Raw genomic sequence first — 27,144 nt, 5'->3', positions numbered from 1 at the left:
TAAGAAACTTCCAAGTAAACTGGTGGTGGTGAAAAAATAACATCTGAGCTACTAACCATGAATAATCTTACTGCCAGTCTCCTGCAAGCATAACTATTTGTTTTACAGGTCAACAGGTTTTTAACTAAGCAGATAAAAATACTCATTTTTGTCCAGTGACTCTTAAGCTACTGTGGAGAAGTATGTGCAGTTACATACAACGAGAAGAAGGAGCCTTCCAGTCTCCCATCCCAGGTGTGGATGGCTGCCATTTAGGTAAGACAAGCAACCCTCTCAATTTTATAGTTATCTCCCATGAGATGCTGCAAACCCTCTGGCCAGGTTGAGAGACACTTTGGCTTGAGGCAAATAGTCATAATATTCCCCCTTTGTCAGGGGCAGCTGGAGAGGAGAACTCTGCTCACATAGAATGCAGCAGACACGGCTGATGCTTCAGCATCTGTAGCTCAGTATCTCCCCTGAGAATGGAAGAATTAATTCCATCTCAGGGAAGGTGAAAGCTTGAGTCCTCAGACCAGAGAGGAACTCCTGGAGAAACCACCAAAAAAATCAAGGATGCGGTTTACCCTTAGACCTTGACACCAACCTGCGTGGTGGGATTGATGTCCATATACTGGTGGCACTGCTCACAGTGATGGAATGTGTTGTAAGCTGCATATTTGGTCAGCATCATGGACACAGTCTCCCTTTTCTTAGGTTCCTCTGATTTTGTTTCTTTGTTTGTTTCTGTGCACAAAGAAAAGAAATAACAAAACTTTTATGAGTGTTAAAAAGACATAGACTGTGATTCTGGTATCAATTGTAAAGAACACACAAATTGGTTTCTTCCATATCATTTCGGAGACCAATGGCTCTTGTGAACTCCTGTGTTCATCTGAACCCATAAAAACTGGTTCTTTGTTAGAAAATATTCCTAAAAACTTTTACTTACCTTGTTTTACTCTTGAGAGTTGTTCCGTGTATACAGGACTTATAGTTCTGTACTTGGGGTCATGTACACTCAGGTCAAAAGACATTTTGCTGAAGATCTCAATGTCTGGCCAGTGGTCATTGCTAGACTGAGTAACTTCACTGTTTTCTGAATGATCTGCAAAAATATAGCTCAGGTAAGCAGTATCAGATACCCACTGAATGGTGTTTATGTGATGTTTGCTGATTTATAATTGCATGGGAACTCACACAGGTGCACACACACACACACACAGAAATCCTTGAACATCATAATATTACCAAAATTGAAATTATAATCCACACAAAGCCACTTCAAAGAAATGGCAGTTCCCTCGAAACTGTGTGCAAGCAAAAGAGGCTCATATGTATCTGCTCTGCTCCTCATCAAGATGCTCAGGTATAATTCACTCCGGTTTAAGCACAAAATTCTCAAATGAACGGTCCTATCTGTGCAGAAGATGCAGGTGTAGTCTCAGGCCTCCCTGCGGTGGAGTAAGGAGCACTGGGTAAACAAGAAGCAAAAGTACCCAAAAGGAGAAGGATGAAAGCAAGGAGAAAGAGGCTGTATAAAGTTATGAACTAGTAGCTGGTGGTACATGACAAAAGCAGTAAAAGACACATATCTGTTAGAGAACGGGATGTGGCCAGCAAGGATCAACTGGAACTTACTTACTTTGATCCAAGAGAGATAAGTCTGAAGTAGAAAATCAACTGTATGTAATGGGAACATTAGAAAGTGCCAAAGAAAAAAACCCTGGACTGCAGCTTGAACATGAGTCAATTCTGTTCAAAATGAGATGGCAAAACACACAAAAGTAGGCACATAACTGAGGTTACTGATTTTAGAAAAGCAAATTCAGGTGAAACAAACATTGGGTCTACAGACAAGCACATGCCCGCCCTACGCAGCCTGACCCGACAGGACATGAGCCAGCAGCAGGCGAGAGGCCACCAACCTCACTGGCACCGCATCAGGCTCAAAGGAACACACGCTGCCAGTGAAGGAAAGGGTTGTTAGTTTGTCCATACAGACGAATCCTGAGAAAGTTCCCTCTGTACGCCAGCCAGCCAGAGAAAACCAGGGAGTTGCCTATGAATGAGACTTGGACTTCTTGGTTGCCAAATAACCAGTAACCAGCACTTCAAGCAAAATAAAAACACCAGAAGGGCCTTCAGAGGCACCACATCAAAAAGGATGATAGGAACAAAGTCCATGAGGAATGGCAAAAGCTCACCAGTGGATGAAGTTTTGTCTTAAAAGTCAACAAGTGTGAGATAAAATAAGCTTTGCCAGATGTCAAGCTGAGGTAGACCTCAGAAAAGTGCATAAAACAATATTTTCTTCGCTATATCACCTCACCTTTTTTTTCATTTTCTTTTTACTTTGACGGTTACATTTTCAAGGGAATAAAAAGTTCACTATAAGCCAAGGTGGAAACTAAACTCTAAAATCTTGATACACACTCTAACTAGAGAAAGAATGATCTCCGTGCCAGTTTTCTAAAAGAAAAGGCATATGAAATGAGGCAAAACACTGATTTCCATGTAACCATAGCACATATATTATCACCATTTAAGAGGAGACACAGTAGCCTATAGAGCTCTAGGTTCATTATTTTGACCTTGGTAATATTCAAAACTTGGGGAGGGTGAAGGAAATAATTAAAGATGTTGAAGTAAATGAAAAATGTAATAAAATGCAACATGGGTTTACCAAAGAAATCTGTTACTTTCATTATACAGCTATGATATATCTATTTCTCTGAACAAAGGATATGCAACGCATGTTATTCTTTTGGACTTTAGTATTTGATATGATACTATGTGCCAAATTATTAATACATCTGAAGAAAATGGAGACAGTGAATGGTGTGTAAATTGAAAAAGTTGATTAAACAGAAGACAGCAGCATGTAACATTGTAAGCATTAAGGTAGATGGAGACTATCAATGACATTAAAAGATCAGTAGAGGGGCATCTTGCTTAATATTTTCACTGATGTCATCAACTCAAAAAAAAGAGTTGGCTTAAGTTTGCTGGTGGCACATTCTAAGAGTCATTGTCAGTATGGAGAAGGAATAGAAGATCATCCAGAAAGAACTCAGTGCTCACAATGATGGATGATATTTAACAGAAAAAGTACAAGTCACATGTACAATCAAAGACTAATAACAAGTATTTCTGTAGCAGGTTGGGAGCACTTTGGTTGGAAATGACCAAGTTGCAAAGGAACAAGTGATGTATCAGTGCCAGTGAAGTGGGAGAATGGGAAAGGTCAATACAATCACAGAGTTCATCAGTTATAGGCCTTTTTGTGGGGGCAGGGGAATACACGGGCTGTTGTATGCTGGGCTGGTTAAACATGCTGCAGAATACACATTCTGTTCTGGTCGCCCATGTAACAGAACGATAAACTGAAAATAAATGTGCAGGCAAGAGCTGCTGAACCGATAAGCAGAATAAAGAGCCTGTCACTTGTGAGGATCCTGTAAGAAGATCCAGGCGACACACATAAATGCTGAGAGGGGGTAAGATTGTTGCCTGACTACACCATAGAAACAAACATCAAAGAAGAGAAAGAGTATTTTAATTTAAAATTAATATTTTCTTTGGTCCCAAAGAGAAGGTTGATAATTGGGACAGGAACAAATTTGGGTTGGAGAACAAAATATTTTCAATCATCAGAGCACTGGGGCTCTGGAAAAGCATTCCAATAGAAGGAGTGGGAGCAAAACAGCCACAATCAAAAACCCCAAACAAACCCAAACTGCTCTTCTGCTGGAGCTTCACACATTCCTGGCAGGGGTGTGACATGTTGCTGTCATTACAATAGGCCAGATGGCATGATGCAGAACTTCTCTTACGTTTTGATACTTCATCCTACATTTCTGGGGTATTTTAGTTCAAATAATGAGAGAATCACAGCCCCCAAAAGCTTCAAATCAATGGATTTTTTTTTAATTTAATAGCACTTTCTGAGCAGATAGAGAAGTTAATCCCCTCAAAGGTTTCACAACAACTACATTTTCAGGATGCAAGTTTAACAGTCATGAGATTTACGCATCACAGAGTTATTTTCATTGGAAAACCACAGAGTTATGTACAGACCATCCTGAAGAGGACTTTTTTCTAAAAGGGTTTGTGCATCTCAAGGCAAAGTGCTGCCACAGCAGTTAATGGATCTGTGAGATCTGACACACGAGTGCAAATCCAAAGAGGCTCCCTCTCCCATTTTTCCTCAGCATAAGAACTGCAGACAGAAGACAGTCTGGTATCTAACTTATACTGAAGCATAAATAATAGAGCTGTTTTGTCCAGAAACAAAATGTTCTGAAACGTCTTGTCTGCTTAGAAGCAGCAAGTGCTTAAAAACTAGCAAGGAGACATAACATTGACAGATGTTGCCCATTTACAGTTTGTGTTCACTTTCATTTTAGTGCTATCCAAATGTATCAATCCAAAATACAATTAATAGTTCTCAGCTGAGCCCAGTATGAAATTTAAATTTTTATCCCTCTATATTTAAATATATGCAGACACCTAGAGTAAGTTTAGCTATACACAAATGGACAGGACAAGTGATAAGTGTAATTTCTAGTCTTTCCATGACCCTAAAAATTTGTCACTGCTGAATAACACATAACAGAGGCTCTTTATATGCATATTAAGAATGAATACTAAATACTTACTGGTATTAATCTCTTCTTCATCGTACACATCTACTTCCAGCAAGCGGATCAGCATGCGGAACAGAATCCTCAGGAACTGCAAGTATGAGCCAGTCTTTCCCACCTGAGCCAGAGACAGAAAAAAATCCAAACCCCAACTCAGACTCATATGAAGGAGGGATGGATATGTTTCATATAAACGCCTTTGGCTTTATCCCATTCTAACTCTGCATGAAAATATAACATGACAAAATATTCCCCATTGTGCCGAATAGTATTACAAAATTGATCTGTGAGCAAAACCTGGCCCACAGCCTCTATTGCTTTTGTAGGCAGGGAGACTGGCAGCTTCTCCACTGATACGCTCACAGCAGTTGTATGCCCAGTGCCATCCACACATATTTCATTGTGGTGCTTCAGGACATGGTTTAGTGGTGGACTTGGCAGTGTTGGGTTAACACTTGGACTTGATGATCTTCAAGGCCTTTTCCAACACAAACAACTCTACAATTCTATTATTTAGGCTACAACATGACACGCAGCATCATCCTTCCTCTCCTTACCCCTTCCAGCATGGACTTAACCTTAAAATTTGACTGATTTTTGACCTCAAAATACAACGCTGCGTGCAGCCCTTCAGGGGCCCTTTGCAGTACGATCCCCAGTCCTTGTCATAGGTCCTCTCATCCTGCTAGTAAGGCAAGAGGAAGGAACTGTTCTCTTACTTGCGGTGGTCCTGTCAAAAGCAGCCGCCTGGGGTGAAAACTCCTCGTGCCAGACGTCTCACCCTGATTGCTGAAGTCCGCGTGGTGCTGCCGGGCCGTTGTCCACTGCCGGTAGTAGAGAGACTGCTCCTCGCTGCTCATGTCCTTGTGAAGCAGAGGCCTCAGAGAGCTCAGCCAAGACACATCAGCGTGAGGAAGGAGGGAAGAGGAGGAAGGCAAATTCCCACTCTTTTGCGAGCTCAGGAGGCAGTAGGCAGCTTTTGACAGGATGACAATGCGTGGCAGAGCGGCACGGAGGGACTTGCTGTCTTTGGCTGAATGGGCAGGCCACCGAAATGTCTGAGAGACCGAAGATAGCGATGATGATAGTTTTGAAGTGGTGCTGCTCGCCATCTGGTTACCCAGGGAGTCGCATTCTTGTTTCAGGGTCTCTCCGGCTGTGAAACTGGGGTAAGTTCCCTCATCAACTGAGCTGTGAGCCACAGTCTGAAAGTTCAGTGATGGTGCTTGCTTCTGAGACTTGTCTGCAGCACTCGAGGAGCTCACACCATTGTCTGCCAGGGAACCTGGGGAAACAAAGAATAGGCAATGAAGAGATACTGGCCGACAAAAAAATGTAAAGAAATCATTAACTCACTTCATCTATGGGACAATCTTAACCTTCAAATACTTTGTTCAATGAGTGCTGCTGGGCGAGCTCATCATGTGGCTTAGGTCAGTGTTTTGCCATTTTAAAATAAATCATTGACACCTATTTGTTCCTCTTGCTCTAGAGGCAACAGCCCCCTTCTGTTCAGGTTCAGAATCCAAACACGAGTGTCCCAGCCCCTAATGACTGCTAAGGTCTGTATATTAGCTACCATTCCCCACCTGGGATTTGGAAATTCAAGTATAAGACACCACCGTATAAGTAGATCAATTTGACACTCCTTCCTATGGGCAACAGAGCATTCATTTCACTGCAGCCTTAATGTGAACTGGGATATGCTACCTCCTCCATACCAGTCAAGTTTAGTTGGTGTATGGGAAGATCTGGTGTACAGTAAAGGTCCAGTTCAGCTGTCTCATTCCCTCAGACTCACAGGGTAAAAAAGGGAGGGATCCAGAAGTGTCTGAGGAATGCAAGGAAGGGAAGGCCTGGTGGGAGATGATGCTCCATAGACACCTGAAGAGGTAGGGGAAGACCCTGCCATTCCGTTGCTGTTGGCAAGGAGGCAAAGATCTACCCCTCACAGTCACAGAAAACTTTTCTTTTCCTAAAATTTTATACTATCTATTTCTACTCTGATTTTTAAGATATTTTTCAGGATCTGCCAGATTAAATAAGCAACAAATGTGAAATGTAAGTTTAAAAATAAAATTCACAAGGGACAGTTAGCTATGACATACCATCCTCCCACTGCAACACCATCCTCTTTTAGCTGTACACAGGAAAATTGCTCACTGTGGAAAGAATCTGCTACCAACATTTCGTTGCCCAGCTTGCAGCACAACACAGCTAAGCAACCCACATTTGACTAAACATCCCAGTGTTTGCATTCAAATCCCAATGACGCAGGAATGAACACTTCTTTCTCAGAACAACAGCAGAGTAACTGACCTGAGGTTCCAGTGACAGCGCTGCTATTGCTCTGGGGTCGGTCCAAGTCTATCAACAGCTCATCGGAGTCGTTCTCACTCCCATTAGCCTTCTCGTGCTCCTTCTCGCTAAGGTCAAGAGCTACAATAGGACCTCGAATCGCCTCCTTCGAGACGTAGCAGCACGCCAGGCCTACTTCTTGCTCTAATGCAGTCCGAGTTAAGTAGCTTGAGTCAATTAGTCGAAGGTCACAATATTTCAACGACCTAGAATACCCAACCCAAGAAAAAAGAAAGCTTTGTTTTCTCTGACTTTGAAGAACGCTCCCTATCTTTAATTGCTTATTAAATATTCATGAACAATTTTATTAGCCAGTAAATATAAAATAATTTTAAAATACCCAGCCCATCAGCTATTCTCCTTGGTACTTTGCACAGACATTCCTTGACCCACGCAATACAGTAGCTTTACTTTTCACAAACCACACCTTCCAAAATTTTAAACTGTTCCCAAACAAAGTCTAAAATACTTTTTTTTCACGTGTGTGAAAAATAGCCAGATGGTATCAAACCACTTATCAGCCCCCCAGCTTATCTAAACATGTTAGACAACAGCCATATTGCAAGAGCAATGACAGCACCTGGGGAAAGTTTCTCCTAGTGGGTCCTTGCCAGTTAGAATAACAATGCAAGGTAGGCCTTCCAAATCCTGATAGGTGCGAGGGATCCAGTCATCCTGCTCGTTTCCCCTCCAAGCCTGTGAACAGAGAAACTTCCAGTCACATTTAAATGACACCTTCTAAACCTTCACCTGTTGTTTCTTTTTTTCCAGTTCCTACTTTTTCTTTGTACAGCGAGTTTGCTTTACCCCACAGCCAACAGGAAAGAGACCTTAGGTACAGGCATGCATTTTTTTCTGGTAGCAAAGTGTTAGCCAAGCATTCAATGCACAGAAAAAGGATGCATAGCATATGTTACTCAGTGCTGGACACATACACTTGGTGTGGTATTAGTGTGGCCTGTCAGAGAAAAATGCAGTTCATGCCTTCGATTTGAAGCTGGCACAGATGGAAGTTATTTGAAATTAACGTAAAGCCAAAGAAACCTTCCAGCGGAGTACAAAAGTGATTCTATGATCCTCAAGTATTTGCTTAATTATTCTATTTAATGAAAGATCATATGAAAGAAAAAATATTCCCTTTCACAGGAGGTAATCCCAAAAGAAAGGACTCCTTGCCTACAGCCTACTAAGGTCCAAGACCACAAAACTGTACCATTTTCCCTTAACACTGGAAAGGCTGGTGGCATCAGTTCCATGTCCTAAAGCCCTTCAGCCCCCTTGGTTCAGCAGAGCTTACTGAACCTGGCTGAGCCCATTTGTGTTCTCTGCATTGGATGCAACCTCCTGAAAATATTGCTCTATCTTGAGCAACACCACCTTTCTTGCTGTGTTGCACGGTGCCCAGACTTCCAGATGATACAGGCAGTATCTGGTCAAATCTGTCTGAGCACCCTACAGCAGCTGTTAAAAGGAAGTAAAGCTGAAAGACTCAGAGCCTCTCACTTCGAAAGGAAAGCAGCCGTTCTATCTCTACAAACACTGCAAAGCTGAAATGCAAAAATGCAGGCTCATAGGTTCTTAGGGACATGGTTTGGAGGTGGGCTTAAAGGTGTTTTCCAACTAAAATGACTATGATTCCTGTCAATACGTTACAGATACCACCAGGAAAACTGACAACATGGCCTCTTAGAACACTGACCAGTCAAGATGGGGGATCAGCAGAGACTTCACATTTCCACACTGATCAGACACTAAAGAAGTTAAGCCCTTATAGTTACAGAATCACCAAGTATTTGAGCAACAGCATATCACCCTGTTGGAGAAAGGTTTTCCTTCTGTCTTATTAATAACAGACAACATCAGTTCTGGAGAAGACTCTCATCTAGCTGAGGCACAAAATGTACTTTATTGAGTCATGACAGCAAGCTCAACCACTCAAACTGCTCATTAAAAATAATACATATATAGATATTATTCTTCTCAGCACAGATGTGCAAGACAAGACACAACTCTCTTGACAAAACAAGACTTCTTGCAAGGTATGCTTTCCACAAAGCTTTTAGAAGAACCCTATCTTGAATTCTCTCTTAGTTCTTCTAGTGTCAACCTGTATCGTTGACCTGTTCTCTCGTTACCCTTCCTCCTTCCCAGAAAAGTCATATTTTGTAAGTAATCTCCTCTGACTGGTGAAGGGGATCGAAAAGGAGGACTCACTGCTGGACCAGTGACTCAGCATGCCATTTGTCCTTTTGAAAACCTCCACCAAAAAAACCCTATGATTATTTTGTTCTTAGCTTCAGAAGAGCATGATTTGAAGTAATATTCCCCTTTTCTGCTATGGCTCTGTTCTCTTTCCCCAGTACCCTCCCAGAGAGAGATTTTCTGGCTCAGCAGGGTTAGTCTGGCTGTGTGTTATCCTGCCTCTCCAGTGACAGAAGTTTCTGTGAAAGTGCATGGCTAGAAAATTAAATAGGGGAAGACAAATACAAAGCTCATTTTCTTTGCACTATCCTAAGGACTTAAAAAGAATCCTGAGTGTCTGATGCTTTAAGCCATTAACTTGCGTACAGAAGATGTACTTCTTGACCATCTTATTCAGAAGGGGCAAAGAGCTATCCCTCTGGGCTTCTCACGTCTGAATGCGTCCCGAGAGGTTTGACTCTTGTTACACTTAGAGGGTATGCCATGACACCATGCCTGATCAACAGAATCACAGAATAATTTAGGTTGGAAGGGACCTTCAAAGGGCATCCAGTCCAACCCCCTGCAATGAGCAGGGACATCTTCAACTTGATCAGGTTGCTCAGAGCCCTGTCCAGCCTGGCCTGGAATGTCTCCAGGGATGGGGCATCTACCGCCTCTCTGGGCAACCTGGGCCAGTGTTTCACCACCCCATTTCAAAAAATTTCTTCCTCATGTCTAGCCTGAATCTCCCCTCCTTCAGCTTAAAACAATTACCCCTTGTCTTATAACAACAGGCCCTGCTAAAACCATTTATTTAAATTATTTTCTATTTCTTCTTTCATTCTGTACCTCTGGGTGTACCATCCCCCTTGAAGCCTGGCTCCCTGATGGAGAGGACTGACCTGTCTGGCTGGCCAGAAGGCTGGTGTGACAGGGAGGGGAATGGTCCAGCCACCAGCACTGCAGAGGCAGCTGCCAGCCCCTGCCCCGCTACAGCACCACACGCTCTGCTTAGGGAGAGGCTAAATTAAGTCAAACTTTTCATTTGGGGTCACAACAGCCATAAATTTTCCCTCCCTGCCCCTGAAAAAGGCCAGGATGAACTCTAATCTTCCCTGCAATCAACAGCAGTTATTCGTGGGACCAGCATTTTGATCAGTTCCTCACTTGCTCTAGTCCTCCAGCCTCAGATTTCGATATAAGATCAGGAGAAAAGCCAAGCAGCAGAGAGATTAAATCAAAATTGTTTGCAATAAACTAGACTCAATGGTAGCATGGCTGATGAATTTTATAATGGGAACCAGTTGCAGAAACATATGCCCACACCATTTCAGATACCCCATGTTATCTCTGGCACCAGACTGGCAGGTACAGCTGCCCAGCACAAGACTCACAGGCAAGCTTCATTGTTCTGGAGCACCACTGGGATAACCCACCTAAGAAGACAACACAGGCTTATCTTTGGGCAAATGAACTCCCCTCCTCACTCCCTTCTGATGCACGTTTGAGAATTGAGTGGGTTTTTTCTAGTCAACTGCAAGGAAAGAAACAAGTCCAGAATTCTACCTTTGTTTACTCCAAAAACGTTTCTTATGTTGTAGGGGAGAACAATAAGAAAAATAAGCTTTTTCATTCTCTGCCTGATCAAAATTCCTCTATTCCAGATAAACGGCTACATACTCTCCTGCAACAGCTTCACACTCAATCCTGATCTGCACTCAAGGTCTCACAGGCTGCTCCAACAATGTGTAAGGGCTGCAACCCTTTACGGCAAAGGGCCATAAAGAAGCCCCCATGGGATTCATAATCCAGAATGATTTAAGGTTGGAACGAATGTCTAGCCAAAAAAACCCCACAGCAGCACAGAATTACTATCTCACATGTTGTTTTCTCCTTCACGACTACTACTTTCCTCTCTTCCCTCTCTTGCTGCAGAAAAGGTTGGAGAAGCAGAGGTGGTAGCTTCTTTAAAGGACATTTTATCTGCTTTTCTTTGTAGGCAAACTGTTTGAGAAAGGCTCACACAATTAATTCCTTTTCCATGTGGTTTTGAATGTGTTGTATAACTCACAGTAGAAACAGGAAATGAATATCTCTGTGAGGCTTAGAGCAAGGATCAGGACAGATAACCAGAATTACTTTCAGGCTGGTACCCAAGGCAGGCAATCTGTTTCTCTTTGTTTAATGTAGTGAGGTTAATTCAAGAAGCAAGTTTGGCTGGCTGAACCATGCTCTTATAAATCCATGCAAAAGTTTAGCTTGGTGCCTGTATGCTGTGCAGAAGAGGCTTTCAGCGTGCAGTGGTTTAAGAAAAGAAGTCTGTGACAAACAGAATACTTTACCAGTTATCAGAAGGGCAGAAGATGGATGGACAGAGCAGACAACAGATACACTGGACAGACAGATAAGTTGGTGGAAAGAATTAGTTTGCCTAAGGCGAGCTGAGGTCTGCTTTCTGAGATTCAGAGACAAAATCTATCTGATCGTGCTCTTATTCAGCTTTATCAAGGGAGATAAGATCCAAAGTTTGACTTCATGGGCCAATAACAATTCTGTTTTCTTCCAAGTTTCTAAGTAATTTATGTTCACCAGAAGTACAGTAGACTTTCATGGAGACAGACAGAGAACATGCACCCTTTTCCTATCGAATAATTAACTTATAAGCATGAGAAAATGAACGTAAAATGTGTACAACTGCCTGATGACTACAATAGGCATACAAAGAAAGATTTAGTTTCTGCTAACCTTCAACCGTGTCACAAAGTGTTTCGCGACAGTAAGCTCTGAGGCAGGATTCCCAAGGAGGATTTCAAAACGATACTGCAGACCTAACTTGTCTCTTACTTCTTGTAACCTCTCCTTGGCCAGCATGGCCAGCTGCACAGATGGCACCCTAATGACAAGCATGTGGCCACAGCCATTCTTATCCTTTCCTGGAGAAGTGATAAGGTCATCCATGATGCTGAGTGTTTCGGGTGTGCTGTGATCCCTTAGGGAGGCCATGGTTGTGAGAGCCATCAGAGCTTGGGAATACTGCTGAATGAGGAGGTAGCAGCGGATCACCATGCTGTGCAGCCGGGGGTACCTTTGAAGAGATATGGTTCTGTGTTAGCACATGCAAAGTCACAGCAATGTCTGAATATTAGCAAAAAAACAGGACCATATGGTAAAGCACTACCCATGTTTTTTTCTGTAGTGCTCAAAGAACAAAGCCTTTGATTTTCATGGACAGTGATTTTGCACAAAACCTACCTACGTTTTAAAGAAATGTATATAACAGTCCAAATGCAGAAGATGAAGAGCTAAGTCATGTGCTCAAGCAACTGGAATTATGAATTACTGTTACCTTCATTTGGGCCAGAATTTCAGCTAAAGATCTTCAGCTTGATGGAGATACAGATCCTCTCGGATGTGTTTCACTTTAATGGCACAGGCTAATAACTACTTCGCTGTCCATAAGCTTTTTCTTCTATGCCCTTGGAGGACCACTGGTGCTTCGAGTGGTTTGTGAGAGAAGTAACTTCATAATTTCACATCTCTCAACTTCTCACCAGAAAGTCAGACTGACCAACAGGAAAAGCTGGCTCTGAGCCAAATCTGAACTTCCATTTTGCCTTTTAACTTGCATAGCACATGTTTCTCTCATTACAGCTATATGCAGTGAAAACAGATATGAATTCACAAGCAAACTGTTTAAAAAAAAATAAAAATCAAATTCTACTCAAGGTATCCTTAAGATACCAATCAAGCAGAACCCCAAGCTCCCTATTTACCTTTCTAAAAGCGTGTTGACCATTTTTTCAAAGGTTTCATCACATCTCAAAAGGGGACTTGTGACTCCCCACTGGAGGGATTTGCTGTATTCATTCAAACCAAAGTACAACTTGTCTTCATTTGCTGTGTCATCCTGCTCCATACAAAGATAGCAAAAACATAAGGAAAACTGGAATCAATTTTAATTTCGAAAGTATTTTCCGATAATAGTGTCCTTTCTTTTCATTCATTCTCCCTCAGCGATGTTATTTGTTTGTTTCAAAGAATACAGTAAAATGTAAACTGTTTTTTACTTAACTAGTCTACAGCTAGGAAAGAAAGACATAGGTCCCTGCAAACATTTCAATACATCTCCTACTTGTGATTGCAGGGGGTTTCTAGAATCCTGCTGATTAATTTCTGACTCTCTATCTCTGGCTTTATATCTACTGACAACTGTTATTTCATTTCTATTTAAAGCAGAACCTGAAAACAGAAGGATTATTAATTTCCAAAATTCTTCTTGATTGTTAGATTCTACGCATCTCTAATGGCAATCAGAAACCAATCTTTTCTTCGCTGGAATGTAAATCTGCAGACAGCAATCAGAAAGGCAGAATATTTGCTGCCTCACAAGGCCTTTGCTGGAAGGACAGCATGGTCTCCACTGCATTTACATCACTGGTAATCACTAGGAATGCAATTAATCACATTCAGTCTCCCCATTTTTTGTGGGTCATTTTTTTAATCGGAAGACTGAAAGTTGTTGATTTTTTACTTTTGGGAAACAAAAAATTGTCTAGACCATTTTACAGAAGGTCACTACATTGGCTTATATTAACAATCAACCAAAAAGCAAACTTTGAATATTAATTCACTCCATTTCCACTACTTCATTTGACTCTTAACTCTTTTTTACAGCTATGACTTTAACACACTTTACAGACACAAATGGTCCACTCAACACTGTAAAGTCAAACTTGATATAAATTTACCAAACAAGGAATAGGAGAAAAGGATATTTCTAAAGCAGGTTTAGCCAAAACCTCAGAATCCGGCTGAAATGGTGAAAAAAAGCTAATGGCACAGAATGTCAAACGGACCTTTCCCACGTCTTCTCTGCATCATGACAGCGCCTACTACACTGTAACTTGTTAACCTAGCACATAACTTTTATTAGAACCAGAGAAGTAATGAACAGGTTTGACAGGCTGTGCGACATACGACTTACAGTCAAAAGTCAGACTGCTTGAAAATGGAAAGCCAGCTCCAGAGCTTTATGGCACATCTAGAGAGGTTTGTCTGACCAGTGTGTAGAAAGTACTTTCTCATATTGCACAACTGGACAAAGAAAAATGTGCAATTCCTGGGCCTAAAATATCAGTACTACCCACACCATCAGCATCCTGAGGCTACATATCTGGAGCCAAAGAGAACAACCTCCAGCATAGATAGAGCTCCCTTGTAGCAATTTTCTTTAACAGACATCTGCTAGGTGTGAGGTCCACATTAACATTCACAGTTAAAATTAACAATTAAACACTTACCATAGTGTCAAATTGTATCCAATGTACCTCATTGCTAGAGCTGATCCTGGACTGCTGCGTTTGCAAGGCATAAGGAAAAGAGCTGACCTGAAGAACAAGGAGGTTGAATGCTTCAAGGACCTCCCTGCAATTAATAACTCTATCAGCCAGACCATGACTAGGCTCACCATGTGACAGGGAACTTGAAATGGCACTGCAGAAATAAGAATGCAAAGAATTGCCTTACTGACATCCTGAGATTCGATGGCTTACTCTGTTCCTAAAGAAAAATCTCCAAATGATCATGGCACTGAGAATCACAGCTGAAAAATCTTTTTGGAAGGGTGAAAGATGTCAAAAACCATCTGAGTGTTCTCCACGGGTAGACTCGGGCAACAGGGGAGGGAAAAACTAAATAAAGGACCAAAATCTGCTGACAGTGAAAAGGTGAATTAGTGTGCTCATTTAGAAAAGCATTGCATGGAGGAAACAAAAATAGGCCAAAGATGATGAAATCTCTCACCAAGAAACACTGTAAGGTTAGGATATAGCAATTTACAATTTTACAAAATCCAGTGGATTTTCCAGCCTGAAACAACATATTTCTAAAAGACTAGGGAACTTGAGAGTGTCCTGATATCCTGCTTTTCAGCTCTTGGAATTATATTTGCCTCCAGGATATTTGGGAATTCCAAATTCAGTGTGCAGCAAAGACAGTAACAAAAATGTGATTGTGGGGATAAGGCAGGAAGAATGTTGCTTTTATCTATTTCCAGCTGTCCTTCAAGTAAAGTATTTTGTTTATTATAACTCTGATATTCAAATGAATCCCACAGCCTTACGCACTGTGTCTAAATCACATTAAGATTCTTCTCCTCAGTTTGCTCAGGGTACAAGAGCAGAATAATTAGCTTTAGTTACTTTTTTCTTTTTCCATAATAATGTTGTGATTCAGTGTGAGGAAATGTTTCTGCACACATGTGTATGTGTTGTTGTAGTCAGACCTAATGCTGGCCAAATCCAACACAGATGTTTTTAAATACTCTTCTCACAGTAGCTAGGGCATTTTTCAGATGATGCAAAGAGTTAAATGTCTGTAAGCATTCTTATATCAAAAACAATACCATCATCAAGGATAAAAACATGAATTAAAACATGAGTAGCTTGTGAACATGGGAGAGATTCGGGTTAAGTAGAGAAAAAAGGGCAGAACAGAAAAAAGAAAAGAGGAACAAAGGTAGTGGCAAAATTCAGCCCTTTTTCCTAGACTTCAGTACCACAGCACTTATACCTAGAAACAGTCTTGTTAGTGATCCAAAAATCTGAAACTAGTCTCACCTATCTTCAACTGAATCAGGATTAGTTAACAAATAACACGGGCAAGCAAAAAGGAAGATTTCTGATGCTTTAGGCCTCGAGAAAGCACTGGGTGTCTAAGATGGTTACGTCTTTTGAAAAGCCTGACTGAAAGAGACTGGAAGAGGATGGTTTTCCTTCAGTAGGCTGAAGCAGCTACCTTGTTAAATCCACGTGGGCATTGTCATGAACCAGCACAAACAGTGTATAGGGATTCTGCTTCACTCGTCTCATGAAAACTTCAAATTTTGTTTGAATTTCATTGTCCAGCCGAACCACATATTTCTCGGCTCTCTGATATGCTGTGCCATTGTCTTCTAGGCCCAAATCCACAAGGACACCTGTCAGAAAGAACACAACAAAAATCTTTTCCTTTGAGTATATACAAAAATGAAGTGTCAACAGCAGGATGCCACTTGTCTGCCAACACCAGGACTTACCCAAATCACTGATATGCCCTAGTAAAGATGATTAACTGAATGCATTTTCTCTTATAATGGGAACAGAAAACTTGCCCACATTTAGCTAATATATTAATCCTGCTTGAGTCAGAAAAAGTTATGCTGACCCTTCCTTTGCAAAGATCATAACTTTAAAAAAATAATAATTTTACATATGTCCTGGTTTTGTTAAAAACAAGTTTCTCTTTTAGTGAATTTGCCTGTCAGCTAAAGCTTCATATTAGCTGCATTTCCCTGGAGAACCAGATACATGTTTTGGTAAACCTAGCAATGGAATGTAAACTTATTGATAAGCACGGATGGACATCTCGCAAGAGAGGCAACCAGAAACAAGTGACCAAGAAACTGACCAACGGTGTGTAACATTCCACTCGCGTGAACACTTCATATAAAAGTGGGAGATCACAAGGATCTCTTCCCTTTTTTCCTTATGGCCGACATTAGGAGAGGACCTTGCTAGTCGTCCCTGTGAACTGAGGCCTAGTGAGAGACTGAATCCAGCTCCGGTTGGCTGTAGAGTCCAGTCCAGGACTTTGGGTGCCGGCTCTGCAGTTGCTGAGACTTTCAAGATTGGTTTTGTATATTTTGTATTATTTTCTCTATTCTTATTAGTAGCATTAGTGAAACATTTTTAATTTTAACTCTCTTCTCTCTGTCCTTTCCCTCCCGATCGCCTCTCCTTAGTGGGAAGGGGGAAGAGGGAGGGGCAAAAGGGGAAAGTGGGGGGAGGAGAGGAGATTAACAATACATCTGCCAGGGTTTTATCGTCACCCCGCAATCTAAACCCTTGACAACATAAAACTGACTCTCACCAATATAATATATTTTTTTTCATGCTGTGCTTTAACATTTGTGCCAATACAACTACTCTCTAGCAGTCTTTACAATGATAGATTGCCATCACATTCATAACGTAGGCATGATGGCTATCATAGTATACAGCTTTGAACGCCATTTCAATTAAAGTAGTAGCAACAGTGAAACCCTGTTAACAGAAAACCTCTTCTTTAGTGCGTAGCAGCAAATTAAGTAAATATGTCTGGAAAAAAAAAGGAATAAAACAAACCAAAAAACCCCCATAAAGTTCTGTTAGAAAGGAAAAGAAACCCAGACTTCAAGTAATTTATTTTATTCTTTTCACTTAACTAGTAAAATAGTATAAAGCAGATTAAAAAAAAAACACAGAGGTGGAACACAATACTGAGCAATATCACGGCATAGGCGCACAATCAAAAAGTGTAGGACTGTTTAGTTCAGAACAGAAAATAAGAGGAAAAAAGCCCACAGCTACCCAAAAAGCATTACACCAGAAGCATATATTCATGTTTTTCAAACACAAACGCAAATGCAAGTTATTATTAGATAAAGCTGAAGGCAGAAAAAAAAATGTTCAGCTGATTGAAAAGAAATCCTAAATACACAACTATCCTAAGGACTTCTTTACTCCCAGATATGAGTGATCAAGAGGTAAAAAGGACCAAACATTTACACAGATAGTTCTTAGTTCTATCAGGCAGTAACATTCTCCAGGGAGAAGCTCTGATCCTTTTCTGGACCTTTGTCAGTCACTAGGAAGGTGGATAACAGAGGTTATTCTCCAGGGGGACATATTCCATAACCTTACCACTGAGGTCTTCCTGTTTCTCTTGAAGCATTTGGTACCACCATGGTCACACACACAACCCCAGAAGAAGAAAACTCACCATGTGAACCAGTATAGCAATTATTGTGTACCCATGTACATGTGTTACTCAGGCATTTATCTACCTAATAAGAGACCTTCCTGCACATACATCTGTGCTAATATATACATGAGCATATGCACAAATGTGTGCCTAGAACAAATGGCACTAACAGCTCTAGGGGATAAAAGATCTGAACAGTCACATTTGCCCATCCTCTCCCTATTTTGACAGGTCAATACTACTCCACATGTTTGTCAGGCCTGCATGAATATGGCAATTTCTTTTGACACCTACAAGGCAGAGCTTGGGCCCAAATTATGAAAGGAATATACTGAGAGTTCATCAATGATACCAAGTAATGGAGCTAACATTGCAAAATACATATTGGAGCAACTTCTCCATTTATAGCAGATATGATTCAATAACATCACATACTTTGGTTTAACAGTCTCTTTTTCCCTCTCCTCCCTTTTACCTGATTGTCGAATCCTTTGAAGGGTCTGCTGCACCAGGACTTCTGACCGGGGAACTATAACGATGAAGTCCACTTTGCTGAAGTGGCCCAGATCCAGGCTCTGATTGCCACTGTCTGCTATAGCACAAACCTGGGACAAGAGCTTTCTGGCAACCGTAAGCTGTGGCTGGTAAATTTGGAAGGTATCAACATCCAAATCTAGAGTGTGTTTTTTTGAAAAAGAAAACAAAACACAACAAGAAACATGTTTACTTTCCCACCCCCCCAAATAAACATGACTCTCCAAACAGCTTACCCTCTATGATAGGGGCTAGCGGGGAAATCACTTATCAGAATAAATCTCACCACTCTGGAGAGCTCGGTCCAGATCACAAATGGCAAGCTTCCTTTTTTGATCAAAATGTGATACTATATCAGATGACCTTAAGTACTGCATCGCCCATTTTTTAAATACCTGAAGTGTTTTGAGGATTTTTAACAGTGCCGCCCAAGGAAACCTCAATGCCAACATAGTGAAATGCATTCTGTTACCTGAACCACCACATACATAACACACATGCACATATATATATAAAAGATATGCATGTGTACATATATAAAAAGTATATATATATATATATATATATACATCCAGAGAGCTCTAATGTTCTCCTGAAACTTGCAATTCTTCAGGAGCTTCCCTCCACCACTCCTGCTGGGAGTGAGGTACTGAGGTGGTTGTGCTTGGGACTTGATGGGATGAGAGCCAGCACACCTATCGACTGAGGAAACGGAGCCTGCGTTGATAATCCTGCCAAAAAGACTCTGCCAGGACAGGAGGTCAGTTGGAAGTTCTTTTGTACATCGTCTCTGCTGTGAAGTACTGAGTCTCGCTCTAAGTCATGACTGAGACAACCGTATGTCTATATACTGACTGACACTAATATACGCTGTGAAGGGAAGATGAGCAATACAACCAGGCAATAAATCTCAGTTATTGGGAGGGGCCATTTATTTCTTTGGAGGTTTCCTCATTTTTAACAAAATTTTAGTCTCAGATTTATTTTAACTTAATGAATGTACCAGTACTATTCAATATATTCATCGATGACTTGGATGAGGGAATAGAGTGCACTGTCAGCAAGTTTGCTGATGACACCAAACCAGGAGGAGTGGCTGACACGCCAGAAGGCTGTGCTGCCATTAAGCGAGACCTGGACAGGCTGGAGAGTTGGGCAGGGAAAAATTTAATGAAATATAACAAGGGCAAGTGTAGAGTCTTGCATCTGGGCAGGAACAACCCCAGGTCCCAGTATAAGTTGGGGAACAACATGTTAGAGAGCAGTGTAGGGGAAAGGGACCTGGGGGTCCTGGTGAACAACAGGATGACCATGAGCCAGCACTGTGCCCTGGCGGCCAGGAAGGCCAATGGCATCCTGGGGTGTATTAGAAGGGGGGTGGTTAGTAGGTTGAGAGAGGTTCTCCTTCCCCTCTACTCCGCCCTGGTGAGACCACATCTGGAGTATTGTGTCCAGTTCTGGGCCCCTCAGTTCAAGAAGGACAGGGAACTGCTGGAGAGAGTCCAGCACAGGGCAACAAAGATGATTAAGGGAGTGGAGCATCTCCCTTGTGAGGAAAGGCTGAGGGAGCTGGGTCTCTTTAGTTTGGAGGAGACTGAGGGTTGATCTCATTAATGTTCATAAATATGTAAAGGGAAAGTGTCATGAGGATGGAGCCAGGCTCTTCTCGGTGACAACCAATGATAGGACAAGGGGCAATGGGTGCAAACTGAAACACAGGAGGTTCCACTTAAATATGAGAAGAAACTTCTTCACAGTGGGGATGACAGAGCACTGGAACAGGCTGCCCAGGGGGGTTGTGGAGTCTCCTTCCCTGGAGACATTCAAAACCCACCTGGACATGTTCCTGTGTAACCTCATCTAGGTGTTCCTGCTCTGGCGGGGGGATTGGACTGGATGATCTTTCAAGGTCCCTTCCAATCCCTAATGTTCTGTGATTTATTTTACCTTAATGAACGTCAGTACAGTACTAGCTGCAGAGACCTTGGTGACCGGAGCTTTGCTCTCTATAGACATGTACCACAGGGTTCATATCTTCCCGAACAAAAAGCATGCTCCTGTATTTCAGTATTTCCAGCAGGTAAACTCTATGCCCAAGAGTCCATGTTTCTATAGCTCCTGAATATTTTCAATTTGCAGGTTAACAAATTAAAACCTATAATATGCCATTACAGGGTTTTTTTAATGCCAGTTTTTCTACTACATAATAAGTTTCTGATTAATAGAGTACTTATAAAAATACCTAGGACAAAATTCTTAACAAAAACCCAAAACGAAACAAAAACACAACATGCCACAAACCCAACAGAAAATCCAAAACTACTCCATAGTTAACACACGAGAACTATTGGTGCTTTTTTAAATAATATGCCACTTTATAAAAACTTGAAATTTACATTAAAATTGGAAGGTGACTAGGGCAAAAACCTGATACGTCAGTTTTACATAGACAGACGTGTGTTTGTGTGTATGCATTTATCTCCTGCTAAAACCTGCCTCAGTGTTCATTTCAGTAGATCTACTACAGGATAAAGATCCCTATCACTGTCTAGGAGACTTACCTCTGCTTTTTTTAATTCAGGCAGATTTCCAGTGGTTTCAACCACTGTACAGCCACATTTTAAAGACAAAACTAGCTCAGAATAATTGTTTGAGAAAACAAGAAAGCACAGCTGCACATCATTACACGGTGAGAACAAAAAAATAACAGATTCAAAAGATTGTTCTCCTTCTAATTAATCCTCTGAGGGAGCTCAAGACTTGTCCTTCCAGGGGTGCCAAAGTACCTTGGAGCCTTCCTTACAGGATCTTGTGATCCATGTGGAGACCATAAACCACCTTGTTTTCATTCAGATCTAACACTGAGCTGATTACTTCAAGCTAACTAATGTGAATCAGGGGCATACCTTTCACAGGGAAAAAGCTTTACTGAATTTGTTTCAATACTAGACCTAAAAGAATCTCAGGGTTCACAGCAGACCAGTGTATCTTTTACCACTACTGTCATATGAAAAGGAAAGTCTTGTAAAAACTCTGAATTATGAAAGAATTCCAAAATGGTTAAAATTATAATTAGCATTTTTAGACAGGCAATCCTAGCTCATATTTTGCACCTAAGTTATGTCACCACATTACACTGAATACGACACATCTCAAATAAACAAATTACAGGTTATATTTGCCTAGTACTTTCAGTCCAAGATCTTCAAACACTTTCCCTACAAGTTTAAGCCTCAGGGCACAAGTGTGTAGTACATATTATTGCCATTTTACATGTGGAAAGTGAAGAATATCGTCAATTAAGATATCGGAAAACATCTGGGGAGATTGGAACAAGAACATAGTTTCCCTGTGCCTTAAGCCCAAGGTTACATTTCACTTCTACGTGCAAAAGAGTGACATGAGTCCACAGCACCAAGGAGTATCTTCTCTGCTTAGTGCAGAACAGAAGATCACTGATTTTAGCTTAGGAATTATAAAACAGGGAAAAAGCAATTTTCTGAGAGACTCCTGTATTGCTACATTCAGCTGGTAGTATTAATATTTGAAGGCTGGCACACTGACTGCAGCTGTGCCCTTGGAGTCTTCTGAGGCACATGCACTTTGGCATATAACAAACTACTCACTTATTTCACATCTTGCACTTAAAACAAAATTACCTGGTTCTTGTGTAGAAACCATGGCAATTGCCTCCTGAGATGACACACACTCACTAACATCTCCATTAAAAGGAATAATGACACTTTCCCCTCGCTGCTGTAGCATTTTCTCCAGCAGCTTGTCCAAATCATCACCTGGATAAGAATTAGCAACACCAAATTATCTGGCAGCCATTTCAGACAAATGATGTAGAACATTACATACACACATGTTTTCACACAGCTGATGTTGAATCTGCGTTGGGACAGGGGACTGGAGATACAGGGAACAGAGGGAGGGAGAGTATTTTCCTCTTGTATTTACTGATTTGCCAACTGAATGAATTCCAAAAAAAAAGCAAGCACAGCTGAATAATTTCAGCTCTGTGCCTTTACAGCTGGTGATGACATCTGATGATTACAAAGAAACTCACACTATAAAACCAACTCTAGAACTTGTGCTAAAAGCGCACACAAGAAAATATTCAAGCACTTATGGGTGCCCTGCCATCACATTCAGCAATATAAACAGTGTTAAAAACGTTTTGCCACAAGACAAGTAACTCCCAGTGCTCGGGTGAAGGAGACGGGTGCTCCTTTACACGCAGGGAACAGAGAGGAGGCAAGAACACCTCTTGGGGGAGAGAGCAGAGCTGTATTAACGTGCGCTTTACCTGCTGAACAAGACAGACACCAACCCTAAAGAAATTATTGTCTTGGCTGGAACTTCTGCTTCTTCGGATCACTCACCTAAAGAAGTATTTTTGAAATGTGATGCCAGGAAACTAACTTTCCCTGTGATGAGCTCGTAACTGATTTCTTTTAAAAACTCACTGGTGGTAAGCATGCTTTCTGCAAGGGCCCTGGATTGATACTGACCTGGAGAAGAGGAGGAAAAAGCAAAAGCAAATGTTAATACAATTATTAACACAACTTTTTCATCCTAGAGGCGTGGGACATGCTGATCTTCAGTCACGGATCTGCACTGTCTTTACCCAGTAGACTGAGAGAGGACTCTCAAGTCTATTTTGCTAGTGATGGGAGAATCAGTTATATTGGTTTAGCACGCCCGTTGCAAGCTGTTGCCCACAGTTTTGCACACTTGGGTGAAAAATGATATGCAAACTATCTGTACCTTAGATGGAACAAAGAATTCTGGTAAAATATGAAAAAGTAATCATTCTTAGTATGAAAAATATTAAAAAATTGAGATCACTAATTTATCTGCCCGCAAAGGAAAGATGACTTAATCAAAATCCACTTCCATCCTGACACACATACACACAAACATCACAGCCCGTCACCAATGTGGAATCTGAAAATCAACATGGCAAAAAGGATAAAAAGCACGTTCTGCTTTACAGTGGTCAATCCAATTTTGTCATGTGAAATAGCACAGCTGTTACACAAAACAGAGAAAGACAAACTATTTTGTCACTAGGTCACATCAAGGTATTTTCTAAGGTAGCCACACAAACAATAAAGTCTCAGGTCTCTCAAGGAGCAGTAATGACTAACATACAACCATTCTCCTAGACCCTCACGGACATCAGTACTACAGTCTTGATGAAGGAATACTAAACTGTGACATTGCAGTATAACAATACAAAGGAGAATAAAAAGAACAAAAGGGATTTAAAAGCTGGAACAATGGCTCAAGAAAATTAATTCAGCTAAATGGCACTGATATTTGAAGCATACTGCAAATATACTCACCTAGGACTACCACACAGAATTCATTCCCTCTTATCTTCGATGCACAAATGGCAACAACATAATCTGGTAGCTTTTGCTGATGTTTCATTTCATTAAGAGACCTCAGGGTCTCTGAGATGCCCTCTGCCAGCGAGTTCTGGGTAACAACCACATGCACGAGGTCCCGGGACACGCTGGTGATTAACCGAGCAAGCCAAGGGAGTTGACCTGGTGACACGGAGATGCACTGTGCACTCATTTGCAAGGATCGCTCTCTCAGAGTGAACTCCTGCATCGCTTTCAACATGATCTGCTCAAATTCTTCCCTCAGGGGTATTTGGTCAGGACCTACATTGAAAACAAACAAATAGAAGAACAGTATCTCATATCAAAATGTTATTGAACTCACAACAATCACTTGTCTGTCTTGATCTGAGAAGCTCCTTCACTGTATTTTTTTACATTTACAAAACTCACTCGCTACTCAGTGAACATCAACTCGTGTGACATAGTCTTGTTTTTTCATATTAAAAGCCTCTCTCCCCCACTATCTCCTCCCCACCCACCTTTTTTTTTGGTTAACAATGAGGTATTCTGTAGCACTTCTAGATTTTACTGCTTTCAGAAACTGGTGGGATAAACAAGAGAGTGGGAAAATATGTGCCTTTTGCCTAGAATGGAAGATGAATCATGTAGCCCCATATGTTTTTACAGCAGAAAACCCAAATACTTATTCTCACAGTCTAATCACAGCAATGGAGTAAGAATGAGCCTGTCAAGTGGTCTTTGTTTTGCTCTTTCACATCACACATATTAGTAAACTAAGCATGGTTGTAAACAAACAAGTATAACCTCTTCTTTTACGTTAAATTCGTTTAATTTAACAAATCCTCAAACTTCGAAAGTAAAGATCTAAATGAAACTTTGTATCTACATTCCCCATACTCTGTAAACTGTATTACAAACTTGAAAACTTTCCATAAGAGTAATAATTCTGAAAAACAGAAAAATAAGCTATCCTATCTTAGCATCAAACCCCCAACTCAGCTTCAAGTAACATGTTGCTCAGTGAGATTTGTCTCCTTGTCAAAGATACTCAGGAACAGATGAAAAAAGTAACTATAGTTTAAATTTAGAAGATCCCATGCTGGTGCCAAAGGAGACAGCTTCACACTTCAGCAACTTGCTTTTCTATGAAAGAAAGGGGGGAGTTAAATACCAGAGACATGTGAAATGCTGGAGTTTTGGTCTTATGTTTTCTTTCAGGGCCAAAGACAACAAGCAAAATGGGCAGTGAAAAAAAGAAAACAGGTTATGTGAGAAACAGGGCAGGGAGTGGGTAAATAACCCATAGCACATGATCTGTAAAAACCGACACCTGTTGTCATTTTGCCTTTTTGAGAAGTAACATACGAAGAGTGTCACCACCCAACAACGACAGGATGGTAGGACAACTATAGACTTGTAAATGCAAGGCTCTTTTCATTCTTGATACAAACTGAAAAGTTCTGATCAGTCTAATTTAACGCAGTATGGGCATAATTCTCTCTTTCTAGTTCTCTTTCGAAAAGAAACAAAAGCAAGCTTTTGCTGATTGAGGGAGGTTACTTAAGAGACAGGCTCTAGACACATGGATCATAGAATAGTTTGGGTTGGAAGGGACCTTCCAAGCTCATCTAGTCCAACCCCCTGCAATGAGCAGAGACTAGATCAGGTAGCTCAGAGCCCCATCCAGCCTGGCCTTGAATGCCTCCAGGGATGGGGCATCTACCACCTCTCTGGGCAACATGTTCAATTATTTTACTGCTCTCAATCATCATGAATCCAAAAAACAGAAAATAATTACACAAATGGAAGGACTTCTGTATAAGAAAAACAATGGAACTAAGATCAGATGAGAGAGAAGACAAAATGATAGATATTGAGTTTAATTGTGAGCAGTTTCATAAATACATAGACAAGAATCTGTCAAGGTTAAAAGAGAGTATTTGGAAGCTTCTCTACAGAAAGGAGGAGGCAAAGGATCATCTTGACTTCAGAAAATGAAACTGCAAAAAAGAAGAACACCATGTAAAATTCATAGCTGAGAAAGACCTTATTAACCTAATTATGCTTCCAAAAGCACCTACAGTTTAAGACTTCATATTCAAACGCCACCCATTTCTGGGTAGAAATCCTTCACGGTGTACCCCAAGAGAACTACCCCTCCAACCATCTAAGACCAGAGGGATTGCTGGAATAACCTCTTGCTTTGGCTGTCTGAACACCCCTTCCATCAAAGCCAGAGGTTTGCTCCTGCCTTGAGTATGGATGCACATCCAGGTATGGAAGCTACAAAATACCTCTGGGTGTCATGGCATGAACACAAAGTGATTCAGCTGTACCACAACAAGAGAGAAGGGAGAACGATTTTATAATTCTAGACAGGTATTTAACAGAGGGTCCAGAAATCTCCTTCAGCTGAAAAACCAAAACATAGACCTCAGCACCAAGTCGGATGAGATGGTGTTTGTAGAAACCGGAGTGCAAAAATAAAAAGCAGACAATTACAAATGAGAGAATGTAACCCATACTGCAAGTATGCTCATTTTGAGGTATAAAAACAAAGCTTGAGAATACTTCTCTACGAATGCTGCCAAAGGTAACACATGAAATCTGAGTAAATACAGGAGACAGACTGTAAAAAACACTGAAATCAAACACACCTCTTCATCATGTTTTACTTATTCCTTTATCATAGTGGAATTTATTTATAGCAATGCCACAGCTCACAATCACAGCTTTAACTGTGTATAGTCTTCATAGTAGGCTTAAAATCAAAGTGTCAGAAATTCACTTGCTTTGTCTGCTTTGATTGGTAATGTCATTGTGAGAATGCTCAGCTGATTTCTGAAAACACAACAGCATTGTCCTACAAGTAATAATGTTGTCGTAATCTTACCGAAAAACTGAAAGCAGATCTCAGATATATGCTTTTTTAAAAGAGGAGCACTTTCATAAATAGTATTCTTATGATCTGCAATCATGGTCATCTGCAAACATACTCTGTACAAGCAGTGACATCTGAAAAAAATAGGCAAGACTATTTTGTTCTTCTGTCTGTTGTTTTATCCTTGCCTTTATCTTACTCTTTTGCAATATACTCTGGAAGAAGGAATAACTTTTTAGTCCTATTTTCTCAAGAAAAAAAGAGGCTCACATGAAATAACTGTTAATTCATTATGTGTGTATTTGTCTCTCCTCCTTGTCAAAAACTTTTGAAGCTGACTGCCCTCCAATTATCTTTGCTGCTTTGATTTCACAAAATAGGATAAAGGCTACAGTTCAGT

General features: G+C 40.9%; 1 protein-coding gene across 17 annotated transcripts in view; it reads right to left on the bottom strand.

The window, feature by feature from the left end:
* GREB1L (GREB1 like retinoic acid receptor coactivator) overlaps nucleotides 1-27,144 on the bottom strand; it is a 143,050-nt gene that overhangs the window by 12,880 nt on the left and 103,026 nt on the right. For all 17 annotated transcript variants that reach the window (XM_065053298.1, XM_065053296.1, XM_065053295.1 and 14 more), the window contains 14 exons: nucleotides 23,837-24,163; nucleotides 22,871-22,999; nucleotides 22,142-22,276; nucleotides 18,424-18,621; nucleotides 15,963-16,143; nucleotides 14,468-14,660; nucleotides 12,941-13,074; nucleotides 11,913-12,252; nucleotides 7,564-7,679; nucleotides 6,945-7,189; nucleotides 5,345-5,910; nucleotides 4,641-4,743; nucleotides 932-1,087; nucleotides 587-726 (listed from right to left, as the gene is read on the bottom strand). In XM_065053298.1, coding sequence (XP_064909370.1) covers nucleotides 587-726; nucleotides 932-1,087; nucleotides 4,641-4,743; nucleotides 5,345-5,910; nucleotides 6,945-7,189; nucleotides 7,564-7,679; nucleotides 11,913-12,252; nucleotides 12,941-13,074; nucleotides 14,468-14,660; nucleotides 15,963-16,143; nucleotides 18,424-18,621; nucleotides 22,142-22,276; nucleotides 22,871-22,999; nucleotides 23,837-24,163 — 2,963 coding nt within the window. The remainder of the gene's footprint in view (nucleotides 1-586; nucleotides 727-931; nucleotides 1,088-4,640; nucleotides 4,744-5,344; nucleotides 5,911-6,944; nucleotides 7,190-7,563; nucleotides 7,680-11,912; nucleotides 12,253-12,940; nucleotides 13,075-14,467; nucleotides 14,661-15,962; nucleotides 16,144-18,423; nucleotides 18,622-22,141; nucleotides 22,277-22,870; nucleotides 23,000-23,836; nucleotides 24,164-27,144) is intronic.

The sequence above is a fragment of the Columba livia genome, chromosome 2 (genome assembly GCF_036013475.1).
Source record: "Columba livia isolate bColLiv1 breed racing homer chromosome 2, bColLiv1.pat.W.v2, whole genome shotgun sequence".
Lineage (NCBI taxonomy): Eukaryota > Metazoa > Chordata > Aves > Columbiformes > Columbidae > Columba > Columba livia.
This window is presented reverse-complemented; position numbering and strand designations above follow the sequence as displayed.